The 16534-nt window shown below is 38.1% G+C and overlaps 1 protein-coding gene across 3 annotated transcripts; it reads left to right on the forward strand.

Moving 5' to 3' along the window:
• The first annotated feature begins 621 nt into the window (after positions 1-621).
• Positions 622-15461, forward strand: LOC103703477 (polyadenylation and cleavage factor homolog 4-like). Of its 3 annotated transcripts, none has more exons than XR_005514317.1 (9): positions 622-1215; positions 1642-1743; positions 2131-2394; positions 3454-3570; positions 5013-5831; positions 6563-7564; positions 7672-8208; positions 14096-14640; positions 14896-15461. XR_005514317.1 is itself a non-coding variant. In XM_026803113.2 (8 exons), the coding sequence occupies exons 1-7, from the start codon at positions 697-699 to the stop codon at positions 8203-8205; spliced, it is 3357 nt and encodes a 1118-aa protein (XP_026658914.2). In that variant the 5' UTR covers positions 622-696; the 3' UTR covers positions 8206-8208; positions 14096-15461. The 3 variants fall into 3 exon arrangements, 1 of the variants encoding a protein (XP_026658914.2); XR_005514318.1 differs by having other exon boundaries at positions 15062-15461; XM_026803113.2 differs by having other exon boundaries at positions 14096-15461.
• Positions 15462-16534: the final 1073 nt, after the last annotated feature.

The raw sequence follows: 16534 nt of genomic DNA on the forward strand, positions 1-16534 counted from the left end.
AACAAGATTGACCAGTGCACCATGTCTCTTTAGAGCTCTGATATTTCAAGCTGCTAGATTCTATCACCAGCATCTACAAGTCAAATAGCCCCGGATTATGTTTTTTGAGTGCAACCCTCCAAGGCTTCAACTTGGTGTGCCACTACATGCTACATGCGTAAATATATCTGTATACATTCTTTTCAAAAGAAGAGATTAGGACCCGTACAGACGTACGTTTAGTCCCATATCGATAATTCACTGGATAGATCTTTGGTATTTATATAGAATAAAAGAATTTAAAATAATATTTTATGGCTAGCTATGTTGAGTGAGGTCCTGGATTGTTACACTTTATCAACTCAACCAATTGGCGCTTCATACTATCACATGGTTGGTGGAGTTTTATACAAAGATGTTTATGGTTGAGGTTGATGAATTCCATTGGGCGTCTACTTATCAGCCCAACATAATTAGGCCCAACACTGTTCCTCAGACTGTGAGCCCAAAAAATTCACGCGGGATGCAATAAAAACCCAAGATAAGAATTCCGTATTACGAAGGTTTATAAATCTACCCCCATCTTTTGTACTCGCATCATTTTCCTCCGCTCTCACGACTCCGAGCCAACTCCCAAAACGAGAGTAAGCTCAGAGAAGTGGACGATGAAAAACCCTGGAGCTGCAATATCAACCGCGCTGAAGTTCTTGTCCCCAAATGGGACATGCGCCCGTTTCCCCCACACCGAGCGCGCTCGCGTTTTCCCTTCCCCTTCCTCAGTCCCCATGGCCCCTCTCGATCCAAACCCTAGCCCTAGCCCCTGAAGTCCCAATTAAAGGGGGCAAGAAAGCCGAGAGAGCGGGAAGGATTCGGGCTTCGATGGAGGATGAGGGGCTCTCCTCCTCACGGGGGAACCCTAGATTCCCGCAGGGGGACCGCCCCCCGCGGACGGCGCCGGCGGCGGAGCCGCAGCCCGCGACGGGGCGCCTACTCCAGCCGATCCTAGACCGGTTCCGCGCCATGCTCCGGGAGAGGGAGGAGGAGCTGCGGGAGGCGACTGGCGAGGACACACCCCCGCCCCCGACCGCCGGAGAAATCGTCCGGCTCTATGAGGAGCTCCTCTCGGAGCTCACCTTCAACTCGAAGCCCATCATCACCGAGCTCACCATCATCGCCGGTCAGCACCTCCAGTTTGCGGAGGGGATCGCTGACGCCATCTGTGTTCGGGTTCTCGAGGTCTGTCTTTTGAATTCTCCGTGGTCTGGATTCCAATTGCTGCCTTTCTTATGGTTTCTTTCGCTATATGATAACGGTATTTTGTCCGGATTCGTCAATATATATGGCATAAAGTTTAGATTTTTGGTTTATCGTAGAACTTATGTATTGGATGGAAAACTTATGTATGCGGATATTCAAAGCATACAAGCAATGTAATTGTAGTGCTAGACGCTCAATTTTTTAGTCATATGTATGAATTTATCGATTATAATGCTGCACTGAACTGTAAAATTAGCATGCATTATAATTTGCAGCAACCATGACATTTAGATTTCGAGTAATGTTGGTATTTTTTCTGAGTATGAGTACAGCTGCTGCTGTCCTCTCTATTTTTTTCCATTGGTACTAATATGTGACGAGGTTCTTAAATTGTTATATTTGCAGGTTCCTCTGGATCAAAAACTACCCTCCTTATATCTTCTGGATAGTATTGTGAAGAACATAGGTCGTGAATATATGAGGTATTTTGCAGCTCGTCTCCCCAAGGTGAGCATCGTATTGTATCGTTCTGATACTTGAAATCCTTTTGCCATGGCCAATCTGTTCCTATGCTAAAAGTTTGAACATTTTAGTTAGTTACCAACAGGAATCCAGCTCGTGTTTTTAATGTCACATTGTGGTTATTTTCATAAGATTCTTTTTGTTTCTTTGATCCAACAAAATCCTTTATAGTCAATATTTTTAAAATCCCCAAACCTACTTAGTATTAAACTTATGTATTCCCTAAATTTTCTTAATTTATTATTTTCAATCATAAATTTTTGTTCGTTCGCTTTGACTGCATTACTTCTCTGATTTTTTTTCCCACTCATGATTGGAATCAAGAGAATCTTATCATGTAATTCTGGATTTTTGTTTTTTGTTTACTGCAAGGTGTTTTGTGAGGCATACAATCAAGTCCATCCGAACCAGTATCCTGCCATGCGCCACCTTTTTGGGACTTGGTTCCAAGTCTTCCCTTTATCAGTACTTCGCAAGATTGAGGATGAACTCCAATTTTCTCCTTCTAAGAGCAACCAGTCATCAGGAATTACAAGTATGAGGCGCTCTGAATCTCCATCTCCTCGTCCATCTCATGGCATTCATGTAAATCCTAAATACCTAGAAGCACGACATCTCTTCAAACATTCAACAGCGGTAAGATTTAATGTTGCTTATGCCAGCATCCAGTTTACTATTGCGCTTGGGACATATGAACTTAGTCTACTCCTGCTTAAATAGATGTAAAATGCTCTAAATTTTTTGATAGTCAGAAATGAGTTTCTATCTATGAGCTAGGGAGCTAATTAGCAAGTAATTGTGCATAGGATTCTTCTATCATTCTTTAGCAGTAGATGGTATATTGGTAAGGGGCCACTCAAGGTGAATTATGTTAGGTCCAAATCCTCAAGGGGATAGGGGTCTGCTACAATGAAAGAGGAATTATCATTCACTGTATTAATGCTGTTTCTTCTGTTTCTTATTCTCCTTGAGTAATACGTAAATACTTGGGCCTTTCCATGTCAAGCTTGCTTTGGTAATACTTGCAATTTTGCTACAAAATTAAGATTAGTCAAGTAAAAGTTAAGGCAAGTTCAAGGGGATAAAAAGGTGATTGTGCAAGGTCTTATAAGTGATATAATGTGTTACATGTAGAGCTGTAGACCCTATCAAAAATAGTAGCAGGTGCTGAAAGACAAGTAGGAGCAAAAATATGGGATGTGAAAACTATGCTCTAGAGTCCCATCTTCAACTAGGAGATGATGAAGTAGGATATGCAGAGCCAATCATTATAGATGAAGTGACACCCATTCTTTACTCTAAAGCTCTATCCTATATCTTATTTTTCTGATTGTTTAAAAAAGAAAAATGCTAAACTTCACTGCTGCATTCCTGACTGCTGTTGGGGTGGTCAATGTGATGTGGTGCACTGGTCCCTCAGTGTTGCACTGGGAATGGTCCGATTGCAGCTGACTCTCACCTACTCCTGAGTGTTGAACTGGGGAACTAAGCAGGGAACAGAGTGGAGATGTGTAGCAGTAACCTAAAAAATCATCCTTAATGTTCATTTATCTCTTGATCCAAAAGTTTTATGCTCCCAGCTCTTAACATGGAAGGCCAAGAAATATCCGAATTCTCACTTTTTTTTCTTTGGGATCTGCAACCATTATATTCAATTTTTTGTTAATTGACTGAGTATAAGGTGTCATGATGCAGGTGCGTGCAGTAGAAAGTCATGATAAGGTGCATATGACTGATTTTAATGGGGAGCAAATGGAGGAAAATGCATCAGAGGGCCTTAAAGGATGGTCTGGAGCTTCTCCAAAATTTCATGTGCAGTTCCAAGCCTTCTCTTCCTAGTTCTCCTTATGTCTCGCAACAAATTGTTGAAGTTTTTTGATATTCATCATTTTAAGCTTGAAGTGCAAAATGATAAAGGGAACTGATGATGATTTATAATTATTGTCTGTACAAGTGCTTGAAAGTCATCTTTGCCCTGCAGATGCTTTTTTTTTTCTCTCTCTCTCTCTTGTGTTAATAACTTGATATACAGCTTAATCACTTCTAGAAATGCAAACGATGGACATGACTGGGGCAAAGTAAGAAGATAGATGAAGGAAATGGGTGCCCCTCCTATAGCTAAAGCAATAGAAGAACCCTGCAAAGTTCAAAGTCAAAACAAAATGAGAAGATTGTAGAAGGAAATTGATTCCTTCACAAACTTCAAGGAAGTGGATTTCCCTTAGGGCATAGTAGGAAGTGCTTGAAGACTTGTGTTGGATAGTTGATTTCTTTCATGCCTGGTTTCATAAAGTCATGGAACAAGTTAACTTTGAGTTGTGGAAATAGTATAATATACAATGCATTCATGATCTCTGTATTATAAAGCTCAGTAATGGAGTGAATCTCACTGAAATCATTTCCAATAAGTATAATAAATTTTGGAAGGAAGTATTATGCTTGAAACCATTGCTTCCTTGACAGCATAGAGGTACAAACTCCTCTAAACATTCTTTCACATCATGTTGATACCACATAGTATGTTTTATACAATAAAAATGAGGTAGCTGCATAGAAGAGGTGAAGCTTTACATGAAAACAAGCTTGGTGGTTCTGTGAAACTTGTAGTACCAACTACAGAAAATTGTTTCAAATGATAAGGTCAAATAGGCCCCATTTTTATTTTTGATAAATGATGGCAGAATAAAACATTCAAAGCAGTTGACATCTGGAGACCCTTTTGCAACTAAATATTCTTTATCACTTACTTTTGTTATTGCATTCATCTCATCAGGATCACTTTTTGCTTGGTGATGCATCATACTTTTTAAGAGAGGTTTGTTGAATGATCTGAATTAAATAAAAAGAAAAACTCCAGCAGTTTTGGCTGAAAATAGGAAGAGGTAGAGAGGTGCAACTGCGAGGAAAGAAGACCAAGTGGAGTCTGCATGAATAGCAGGTGGATAAATGCAACAGATAAGAGAGGAAAAGTTTTAGCTTTGGCATCAATGCAACCTACCAAGGAATTTTGTGAAGCAACTACTTAACTTTTTTTTTTTTTTTTACTTCTTTAATTTCTGAAAACTATTATTTGATATGTTCTTTTCTGTTGCTAGGAATTTTTCTCTGTTTGGAATTCATAACCCATGAATATTTCATAGTTGGAGTCTTTGAAGTCCTGCATAGAAATGCATGGAAGAAGTGGGTCTTTGTTGTTTTATTCTTTGAGCCCATTGCAACTATAATATAGTGTGAAGGCATTGTAATCTGCGCAGGACATTGAACATGCCAGAGGAGTTTCTTCCAGTTTACAAGTTTATGGGCGGAAATCTTCCATGCAATGTAACAAGTACGATATTGATAATCCTGAGGTGCGTCCTTCACGAAGAGGGATATTAAGAGCAGGTTCACCACACACTGCAGCCACACAAGCATCCTCTATGGTTGAAGTGGAAGGTCCAACCCATCATTCAAAGAGCAAGTTTTCAAGGTTTTCACCTCCTCCAATAATTGGACCACGAAAGTCTATATTACCTCTCACTGACAGATTCTCAAGAAATACTTCCCCCAGGAGGGTGCTTGAAAGGGCTTCTCCATCTCATTCAGGAGCTGGCAGAGGGACTAATCAGAACAGTTGGTTTGAGAGGATCTGGCCTTTTGACGATGTTACCCAGCAAGTAAAATCTTCCATGGCATTCAACCTTAATAACGGATATGCCGAGAAGCACTCGAGAGAACTAATTGATGCATATGGAAATTGTAGTGGGACAAGCACTTCTCTTGAAAAGCTTCCAAAGGTTCAACGACTTGATGTAAATGGCTTAGCCAGTGAGGCAGCCAATATAAAATGGAAGAATTCTGAGGAAGAAGAGTATGTTTGGGAGGATATGAGCCCGACTTTATCTGACCGAAGCAGAAGAAACAGCCAGCCACCCTTAGGGCGCAGTACTGGAAGCTTAAGCATAAGGGGTGGTTTAACTAGACCAGATGCTTCACTGCTGGAACATGATTTTGGAAGGCACAGTTGGCCTGGCCAAGCTCAGGCAGTTGATGATCCTGCTTATACTGTTGAAGATAGGATACCTTTGTTTGGTGTATGATTCTTTGCCTTCTCTTCTGTATTGTTATTTTGGTATTGTTGCCATTAAAATAAGTGTTGAGGCCTTTATTTGTAACTATGTATTCAAGCCTGCCCATCATTATAAATTTTGAGATTTAATAATGGTAGATAAACAACTACCATGTACATCCTTAATATGGTCAGATCGCATGGTTACTTGGTATATTTGCAGCATATAAATATTCTTCTGTAGATTGGAAAGGACATCTAATGCAGTTTCAATCATGTGACAGAACTTGCTTTTTTTAATGGTTTGATTTGGGTCTCTTTTATTTGACCAGGGACAAAATGCTGATTTTCTTTACGGACAAATTCTGTAAACTAAAGTAGAATCATATCTGTATGCATCTTTTAGGGTTAGGCATTTGTTGTGTTGGTCGTGTCAGATACTTGACTTATGAGGGATATTGTATGCCTCCTTTTATTCTTTTTCTTTTCTTTTTTGCTTTATGCAATGAAAATTTAGAAAGTTACCATCATTCTCGGACATTCTGTGGCTTTTTAATCTCATCCTAAGCATCATAATTTTGTGATTGATTGTTATGATTTTTTTCCTTTTGTTTTTTTTTTTTCACTTGAATATCATACTGGTTGTAAGTTCAAACTTACTGAGTTCTTTTTTAACGCCTTTGACTGATTTAGCTATATTAATAAACCATCTTGAATAGTTGGACTGACAGTTTTGGAGGTAACACTTTCTTGCAGTCTGCTCATGGATCAAGGAATAGGAAGAATCTGGATAGCATAGTAAATCAGAACAAGTTGTTGCCGCACAGTCAGGGTTCTCACCACACTCGTGAACCTCGGAAGTTGCCTTACGTGTTCCCACAATCTTCACAACAGAGCCTTAGTCCACAGGCGCGAGGAAGGGCTCCTCAGATGCCTGTTGCAGCAAGTGGAATAACACCTCCAATTGGTAATAAATTGCCCAATCTATATGAAAATACACCAGATATGGAAGTGGCATTTCAGGAATTGTCAAGCTCTCATTCTAACCCTTTCAATGTGGACACATCCACATTAGAGATATATTTGCCACAAATACCACATTCACCCCCTCCTGCTCCAATTATATGGCCTCCCGTTCATAAATCTGAGGCGCTGCCTTTACTACCTATTCTTCCAAATCAAAAGCAGTTTAAAAGTCCTTTTGATTTTCTAGAAGCTAGCAAGCCTTTACTGAACCAAGGCTTAGAATCATCTTTCTATTTTTCTCAGCATCAGGATGACACTGCTGATACAAAAAACTCGAACTCAAATAAGTTGCTTCAAGTACCATATCAACAGCCTGGCTTAGCTCATGAAAATCGTCAGAGTCAGGAACGAGGCACTAACATGCAAATTCAGTCTCAGGAGGCTCACAGAGGCTTTATTCCATCTGCACCAGCTCAGCTTTCATTTCAACCCTTAAATCATGCACAACCATCAGGACAGGGTGTCGCCATGGGTTCGGTTTTGCCTAATCCATTATCTCGGTTACCTTCTTCTGCAGCGGTGAACAGTATGCCTGATACCTCTTTGCATGTGCATGCCAGCATTTTACCTCCTTTGCCTCCAGGACCACCTCCTGCCTCATCACATATGGGACCTGTTTCTCAAAATATGGGCTCTGTGGTATCTTGCTCACCTGCCAGTGCATTTTCTGGCCTGATCAGTAGTCTTATGGCACAGGGTTTGATATCATTGACATCACCAGCCCAATCACAGGTGCTGCAATTTGTGATTTAACTTCTTTATTTCGTGTATTTGCATGATTTTCCCTAATTTAGGGTAAATAACTGTTAGGTTTTTTGACCATAAAATTAACTGTACAGGATTCTGTGGGGGTTGAATTTAATGCTGAACTTCTTAAGGTGCGACGTGAGTTGGCAATTAATGCTTTGTATACTGATCTTCCTAGGCAATGCACAACATGTGGCTTACGTTTCAAGTGCCAACAAGAACACGGCAGTCACATGGATTGGCATGTGACTAAAAACAGAATATCTAAGTATCGCAAGCAAAAGCCATCTCGCAAATGGTTTGTGAGTGCAAAGGAATGGCTTAGTGGGGCAGAAGCACTTGGAAATGATGTTGTTCCTGGCTTTTTGCCAACAGAGGATGTTACAGAGAAGAAGGAAGATAAAGAACTGGCAGTCCCTGCGGATGAAAATCAGACAGTGTGTGCATTATGTGGGGAACCTTTTGAGGATTTTTATAGTGATGATGCCGAGGAGTGGATGTACAAAGGGGCAGTATATTTGAATGCTCCAGAGGGATATAGTGAAGGTTTAGACAGGTTACAGTTGGGCCCCATTGTCCATGCCAAGTGCAGGTCTGAGTCGACGGAAGGATCTGGACAAACTTAAGGGGTAAATGATTTTCTTTTTTAACTCTCATGTTAGATGGACCATTAGTATTAAGCTGGCATAGCTAGAAATCCTTGGTAGAAATAAATAATGTGTATGGATTCTTACAACTGATCTGGGATTTGGCATGTTGATTATGGTTATGATTATGCTCATTGCTTATTTCCTCATTGAAAATCCTTGGTTGAAATAAATAATGAGTGTGGATTCTTAAAACTGATCTGTGATTTGGCATGTTGATTATGGTTATATAAGCTCTTTGCTTATTTCCTCATTTTGATTCAAAATGGACTTGTGGGAATCTTCTATCTCATTGATTAAATTTTAAAAAAAAATTCCAAAGAGCATACATAAGTTATGTAATCACTAGTTCGAGAAATGAAAATCATTTAAAATGCTTTAGAGTCACTGACTTATGGATATCTGTTTCTTTGATTTTGGATGAACTAACATGGGAATTCACTATCTGTAAATATGTGGAAGTTTATGTTTTTTTTCCTGAACCAAACTAATATCCATGACATTCTATGAGTTTTAAAGAATATATTTTTTTACTGTCTATAATTTTTATTTTTTTGTTGGCTTTTGGTTAACCTTTTTGAAATGTTATATCTTTTACTTTATATTCGCACAACCTTTCAAGGTAGTTCGCAGCGTTACCTGGATGCTCATGTCCATCTTGGAAAATTCGTGTGAACACATATCTACATGTTGGATACACATTAGACACTTTCAGTTTGTATCAGATTCTTTGATTGTGGCTAGTTAGGACCAATAAAGACTGGCTCTTTCAAGACCGAGTCAAATGTAGCTCCCACAAAGATCTCATGATAATTGGAATGGGCTTCATTTATTCTTGGAGTTTGCTGTGAAGTTTGTGGGAGGACGGAAGCATTAAAAAGTTTGTGAAATATCTGATAACTTTTGTGCTTGAGCTACATTTGGATGTTCGATTAGGAAGATGTGTTTCCATAAAAGGAGTAAAGAAATATATCAACCGATCAATCTTATAACTCACATTTATATGGGCGATCACTTTTTAAAATCTATGAATCATAACCAAATTTACTAGCACTAGACCTTCTTTATCATAGCGTTACTTGGACATGGCAGATTTTAGGTTTTCTGTCATATCTTCCCCTTAATGGCAGGAATAGGTTTCTGTCGTTAATACTATGTTAATTGATTTGTCTGTAGACAATGAAAATGGGAAAAATAGCTATTTTTCTTCAAGCACCACATTTCTGTCTTTCATAAACTTTAGGAGCACGGGAATTGTTTGTTTGTTAATTACTTGTTGGGAGCTCATCATTTCTTTGACTTGTCTAGAGCTCTAATGATTCACTTTCGAGTATTTCAAGTCGAGTTCAGCATGCAGCTTTACAGTGTGGCAGAAAGTTAGGTAGAAACTCAGCCCATGAATCATGAAATGTAAGTCAGGTTTTGTGCACAGTTTGCAGCAATGGCAGAATAAAGAGGTAGCAGCATCTTGACTATCCTTTCTACTTTTATTCTTAATGCACACATCTGAGGAAGCAGAATAGGCAAAACAACATTCATTATTCTAAGTTTTTCGAAGTTATTTGCAGCTCTATTTGGTTGGAAGGAGGACGTGAATTTATGTGAGGATGATATAGTTCATGACCTGGATCTTACAGTTGAGATTCAAATGGCCCTAAACCATCCTGATGCTTGGATCAGGTCTGATCATGAGATCTAGATTCCAATTATGAATAATAAGGTCTTTTAGAACTCATATCATTCAACTCACATTATTCATACTTTGAACCAAATGGAAAGCCCAGTTTTTCTGTTTAATTTAATTTTTAGATCTAATGGCATACAACTAGCCTCTGGCTCCAGTTAATTATTTGTTCATTTGGGATTTAAATATGTAAGAGTGAAAAAAGGACATTTAGGGGGGGGGTTTCTTGAGAGCTATGAGCTAGACATAATTCGTTTACCAACCAGAGTTGTAGCTTGCAATAATTTATTTTCATGCCCGCCTCCCCTCTCTTTCCCCAACTAAAATTAAAATGGGATTGGTGCATTTGTGTTGGTGGTCATGCTTTATTCAAGTGTTTGGGCATGGTGGGATGTACATCAGAGGAAGCATGGACAGCTATGATTCAGATCTGATTATTTATTCATTTATTTTTTGATATTTATAAATACAGTCCCACTTTTGGCTGAGAGCTTATATTGTTTCCATCAGAGTGTAAATAGATGAGCTTCTATAGAAATTATGGTGACTGGTGACTTGGAGATGGTCGTCCAAACCAAGGGGTTTCTGTAACAATGGTAGAGATAAATGCAGGCTGGGCATTTGATTTTTTTTTTCTTCGTTTCTTTCCTGTTTTGGGAAACATATACATGAATTTCAGTGGATATGGGACACAGCAAGGGTGGAGACATGGAGTTGTATGTCCAGGGATTTTGCATCATAATAATAGAGTTTATGCTTTACTTTGTCCATAGGAGCGAGAAGTCTCACTTTTATAGTGCCATCATGGTTCAACTAAAGAATGAGGAAATTCTGTTTCTTCTTCGGATGATGGCGATGGCCATGTCTATAGAAATAATGTTTACTATATAAAGGATGCTCAATTTATTTGTTGCCATTGATGGTCTCGCCACTTGCCACAGATATCTTGCATTTGTTGGAAAGCAATTTTTGTGGCTTGTCCTTTTCTTGTACACTAGTGAATCCAGCAAGTGCCATGCACGTCCAAGGATGTGTCTCGTATTACCTCAATTATTGAGCAACTTTCCTATGGTTTAATTATATAAAGACTTCTGATTGTTATTCTAATATTGTAATAAATTGAAAGTGGAATTTGTCTAAGTTCTTTGGCAATATTTTTTGGATTCAATAATTTAGATGAGTAATGATCCAGGTCCTAATCCTGTTACCAAAAAAACCCATCATAGTTCACAGCCACAGCTGGCATGCCATGTGACAAGGGGGGATTGATTTGATTCTCATGGTTTGTTTGATTCATGATAGATTTCTGTTAGCATGTTGTTACAAAGGCCGTTATCATAGTCACTATTTTAATAATAAATAATTCCGAATGAGATAGGTTAGGGCAAATAATGGCCAGTGCAACCATTATTACCGTCAATAACACAATAACGCTGTTAAACCCTGGGGGAAAGGAAGCAGCAAAAATAATGCCATTATTTCTCAGTTGTTGTCTGTTATTTTCTGTTATAATATTATTATAATGACCATTACTAGAGCCATTATTTTATTTATAAATAACTCTAAATCCCATAATTTGGGGTAAATAATGGCCTTTATAAGTTTCAGTAAGGTCTGTTGTAATGGAATAATGCTGTTACTAAAGCCTTGGGGGAAAAAGAATTAAATATTGCATTGTAATTTTAATTATTTTATGCTATTTTTCATTATGATAATAAATAATTCTAAATCAACATAGTTTGGGTAAATATTGGTCTTTACAATTGTGAATAATGTTTTCGATAAGATCTATTATACCAGAAAACATTGTTATTGGAAACTCGGGTGGAACTGATTAAGATAAAGTAGTGATGGGGGATAAATAAAGGAGAGAGAAAGAAAGGAATAAAATAAGGAAAAAATGATTGGATGGTTCCACTTTGAAGGAAAAAATGAAAGAGGTAAAAAATGGCATTTTTTATAAAACTTTATTAAACAATGGTTATATAAGTGGATTGAGGGACAAAAAGGATGAGTGGAACTTTGGCATGCTTTAGACCTCAGACTTTGATACGTGGTAAGATATGAAGGCCGCTAATTGGCATTGGATATATTTATAATTGATGATTGATGGTTGATGACACTTAGATTGGCTTCAAGTGGTTTGGTGATGTAATTGATTTGGTGTTTTAGTGGTGATAGGACCCTGCTTTACCTTGAATGGACTTTGTATTGGGAAGACTAGTGAGTGAGTTTGTTTTGGAGGGAGGCCTGATTGGAACTCCATAATAAAAAATTGGTGTCTTACATGATGCCCTGTTGATGAGATCAGGTGGCAGATTTTCTGGTGGTAGGAGGAGGTTACAAGGACAGTACCACATGAAGCTAGGAGGCCAGATAAACTATTAAGGTTCATGTATTGTGCATCATGCTTGCATCATTTAACGCAGTCAAGAGGGAAGATCATGTATTAACAGCTGAAAGTAGGATATTTGGGTGTAAGAAAGACCTAAATTGGGTCTTTATTTGCTGATTTTAGAAATTTGGGTTTCAATTGAGAGGTGGTAAGTTATTCAGTATCAAGGATCAAATTATCAAGGTACACGCTTGTACTGGTCAACTGTGGTACGATGTTTTACTGACATGTAGGGGCTGGCATGACTTTTTTCAGTATGGGTGGTAAGGGTTGTGAGGACTCGGTATGAGCTGTATGTACCAAGCAGTGCACCCCTGTACTGCAGTGCTGGATTCCTGACACCTTGTTTCTATGCTCTTATAATCCCGGCACTCAATTTTTTGAGCTATTCTTTGGTGGTTTCTTGGTCATATGTGAAACAGCAGTACTGCATGGATGCGCATGCCAGTGCGTGAGAGGCAATATGAGATAACGCATCCAACTGCCATCTCATTGCATAAAGGGCATGCATCAGCAGATTATTGTATTTTAAAAAGGATTATTGTTCAGAGATCCTACTTTAGGTATAATACATTCAGTTAGGAAGGGTTTAGTTTTTAAGCTTGTCTTTTAAAGTGATTTGGTGGCTTACAATGTATTATGTATGAGCTTGCTAAGTTTAGAAATTCTTCTTTTTAGTCAACTGTTATTATTATGTTTCGTAGAATTATTTTTGGTAAAATTGAATTATAAAAGGAAGAGGCCTTGTTCTCTTGAGTTATATTTTGGAAGTATTACCACTATTTGAGCTCTCTTTTGCACAAATGAAAATTGAGGATCGTCCTGTTGTTTAACTTCTTAACTATCGGTCAGTTTTGCTTCATTCTGGGTTGAGAATTCATGCCTTTTGGTCATTGTTTCAACCCTGAATGCTAATCTTTATCATAAGAATAAATATTTTATTTCTAGTTTCTTTCTCAAGATTTGAAATAAAAATCAGATCTTAATTTGTAGTACAGAAAGATATAAAACACTTCTTAAAGATATTATGAAAGGAGATGCATTTGGAAAACCCAATTTCGGAAACTAGACTGTTTTTCATTTGTTTTGCAGTAGCAGGTTGACTTACTCTGAGCTTTCAAATAATAATTTTAATACATCTAAATAAATCATCAGTTGTCTTAGACGTGCACTGTTTCAATGTACCAAAAAATTGCTGCAATCACTGTTTCATTGCTTTCAAATGTTGACAGGATTCGAGAGATGTGCACAATAGTTAAATAAAAACATGCCATAAGAGTCACCCTTAATGTTAGTCATGTTAGTATGTTATTATCATAGATTCTGAAAAAAAAATTTCTTCCCTGGACGAAGTGGGCATCTGACAGTGCATTCTGTAGATCCTTTTTATAAAAGCCTTGTATGAGACCCATAAAAGAAAGTCAACATATTAAGCTTTTGCCATGGTTTACTACATTAGAATGAAGTGTTGCGCTGGATTCATCATGATGTTGCTGTTGTGATTGAACATGCAACTTCGTGGTTTTCCATCCCATAAGTGCATTTCAGAGGCAAACTGTACTTCAAGAAATGCAGATATGGGTCATGTTTTATATGTTAAAAGGTTTCTATATTTTCTTCAGTATACACTACTCTCTCTAGCGGACTCTTGATGACACATCAACTGTTTCTAGTTTGAGCTGAATAATGCTTTAGTTTTAGAGCCTGTCTAATGTGTTGTCAATCATATGGTGGTCAGTTTGGCAATTGTCCAGGTGGTTAAATTTATTTTTGTTTCTTACTGTCTGCAGGGAAACAAATCTGGTTGGCTTAAAGAATTGCGGCTTAAATTAACCTGTAGACTACTTGGAGCATTGCAGGCCATTATGGTATGCACCGCTTTATCCCGCCGCCGCCCCCCGCATAATAAAGCCTGTGTACCATAGCATCATGTTAAATATTGTGCATGCAAACTGGCTTTCTGTAACTTACTCTGTCATCAAGGTCTACATTTCATTCATCTACTGTTCTTCCTGTACATTTTGCTTTTACATCTATGGTCATTGCTGCAGTCATTAGATTTTCAGCCATGGGGTTTAGAGAAAGATTCCATGCATCATAGGAAGTCTTTATTTATAATGTGGATCCTTTTCTGCTATCAATCCTCTCTATTTAGGGAGGTTTACTGCTGCTCCGTTTTCCCCCTTTTTCCCTTTTATTACTGTGATTAGCAGGGGAATCAATAATTTTCAGAGCAGGTAGCCTTTCAGTGCCCTGTCAATCATTGATTTGGTGGGGCACAGATGCTGGAAGAACAGGCAGCGCATCTGCAGCCATGCTAGCAGTAGCCGCCATGGTACTTTTCTAATGTGCCCTTTTTTCCTTTTTTTTTAACCCTTTTGCTTTCTCTGTTTTTGTTTTCCCTCGTCATTTTTGTGCTGCAACAACAATGTTTTAACTCTTGTTGGCATGGTATATACTTTATTGTGTGCGGTCTATGAGAGGAGCTGATTAGTTGCGCTTTCAATTTGCTGTATTCTATGTTCGCATAAACTGGAAGTATTCCTCCCTAGGAGTGTCGATAAACTGAATGTTCCCATTTTAATATCAGACAACATTCCATGCAAAGCTTTTGGGGCCCTAAATGATCATGCAGTGTGTGATGACCAAGGTGTAGTGCACTGCTGGATAGCGATCTCCCAAAGCCGGTGTTAGATGGAAATCTTTGCAGGTGATGCGCTTATCGCCTGTGTTATAAGAATTTATTTCCCTTCCAGATTGTGAGCTTGGTTGGAGTCCGGAATTTCTGCTTGATCAATTCAGATTGTGTCTGGTCTGAAGGATGAGGTGATCCGGTCAGATACCACCTTTCATGATGTTGCGACAACAGTCTGTGATTCATGTTGAAGGATATTCCACCTCAAATCCTAGCAACTTATTTTTAATTTTATGCTATGATTGTGTCTGATTGTGTGGAGTGACAGAGATCAGAAATTTGGCCACAATCTTGAAATGTTTGGTTATCCAATAGCCTCCGGAGTAGATGTTCATTCTGGTTAGCGTAAGCAAGCAGAAGAGAATGAGATGCTCGGTCGGTGATGGGGTATGATAGTCTCTGATGGCGCTTGTAAGCTCATTTTAACAATTTTGAACAAATAAATCTTCCAAAAGTTATGCCCATTTTGGTTTAGTTATATTCTCTGTTTTTTTTTTTGTTTCAATTCGGCTTATTAACGGCCGTGTTTTTTTTCCCCTTCAATGGATGGGTCTGAAGTCTAATAACCTCTATATTTACTCAACTTTGGGAGTGCGAGGACTATGCCTAATGCTAATGGCCGGGAATAAGGTTGGGAGTTTTGTACACCGTCCCCAGTCCTAGTAAAATCAATTACAGGTTCAGCATTTGAGCATTATTTGGCTAGAGGTAGACAACGGAGTGTGCAGAAAAATTCGTTAAAAATTTACAAAGAATTTGGATATCCAAAAGAAAAAGAGAAATAAAAGAATTCATTTTGACAAAAATGCCATTTAATTGCACAAATGGTTTGTTTTTGAACAATGGATCATTTTTCCCCTATTAAATGAATGCACAACATTGGTTATTGGTGCATGTGTAACAAAAGTAGATACCACATTCAAAAATTTTCTTCTTTTTTCAGAAAAATAAAGGATTCATCGGTTCTATTAATTATCTAAGCCAAGTTTTTGAGAGGTGCACCGTCTAAGAATAAGATTGAGAATTTTTAGTTACTAAGTAGCAGGGTGTGATCAATGAGCCGAGCCTTAATTCAATGTTTTTATTATTTTGCAATCATTTTTGTAAAAAAAATAAATATGACTGTTCTCACCAAATAACTAGGCGTACATTCTTGTGCAAAATTCCCAACAAAAAATCTAAAATTTTCAAAATATTCATATATGGTATAAATTTACCAGAGGGAAGATAAATATCACCAACACTAGTCTTAGGGTTCATCGTCGCTCCAAACATTATTTCATGCTTATGAAATTTACCTCTAGCATCCATATGCAGTCTACCATTAGGCAAGCTATGATGTCCCCATCACCTACTATATACGAAAGTTAGGTCCATCTATGTTTTCTTAGTAGCTGTGATGCTCGTATAAAGGTTGAAATATGCCTTGGTGCAATCGATTAATGTGAATTGTTGATATACTACTCCACATGTCATTTTGCAATTTTAAAGATGAATAATTTATTGAGAAAATAGAGCTTTCTTAGCAACATAA

Source organism: Phoenix dactylifera, chromosome 12, assembly GCF_009389715.1.
Source record: "Phoenix dactylifera cultivar Barhee BC4 chromosome 12, palm_55x_up_171113_PBpolish2nd_filt_p, whole genome shotgun sequence".
Lineage (NCBI taxonomy): Eukaryota > Viridiplantae > Streptophyta > Magnoliopsida > Arecales > Arecaceae > Phoenix > Phoenix dactylifera.

Excerpts from the sequence above, each read along its gene's own strand:
- LOC103703477 (XM_026803113.2), top strand. The coding sequence starts at position 697 with ATGGGACATGCGCCCGTTTCCCCCACACCGAGCGCGCTCGCGTTTTCC. Across the intron at positions 1,216-1,641 it reads TCTGTGTTCGGGTTCTCGAG|GTTCCTCTGGATCAAAAACT; the intron begins GTCTGTCTTTTG and ends TTATATTTGCAG. Across the intron at positions 5,832-6,562 it reads ATAGGATACCTTTGTTTGGT|TCTGCTCATGGATCAAGGAA; the intron begins GTATGATTCTTT and ends ACTTTCTTGCAG.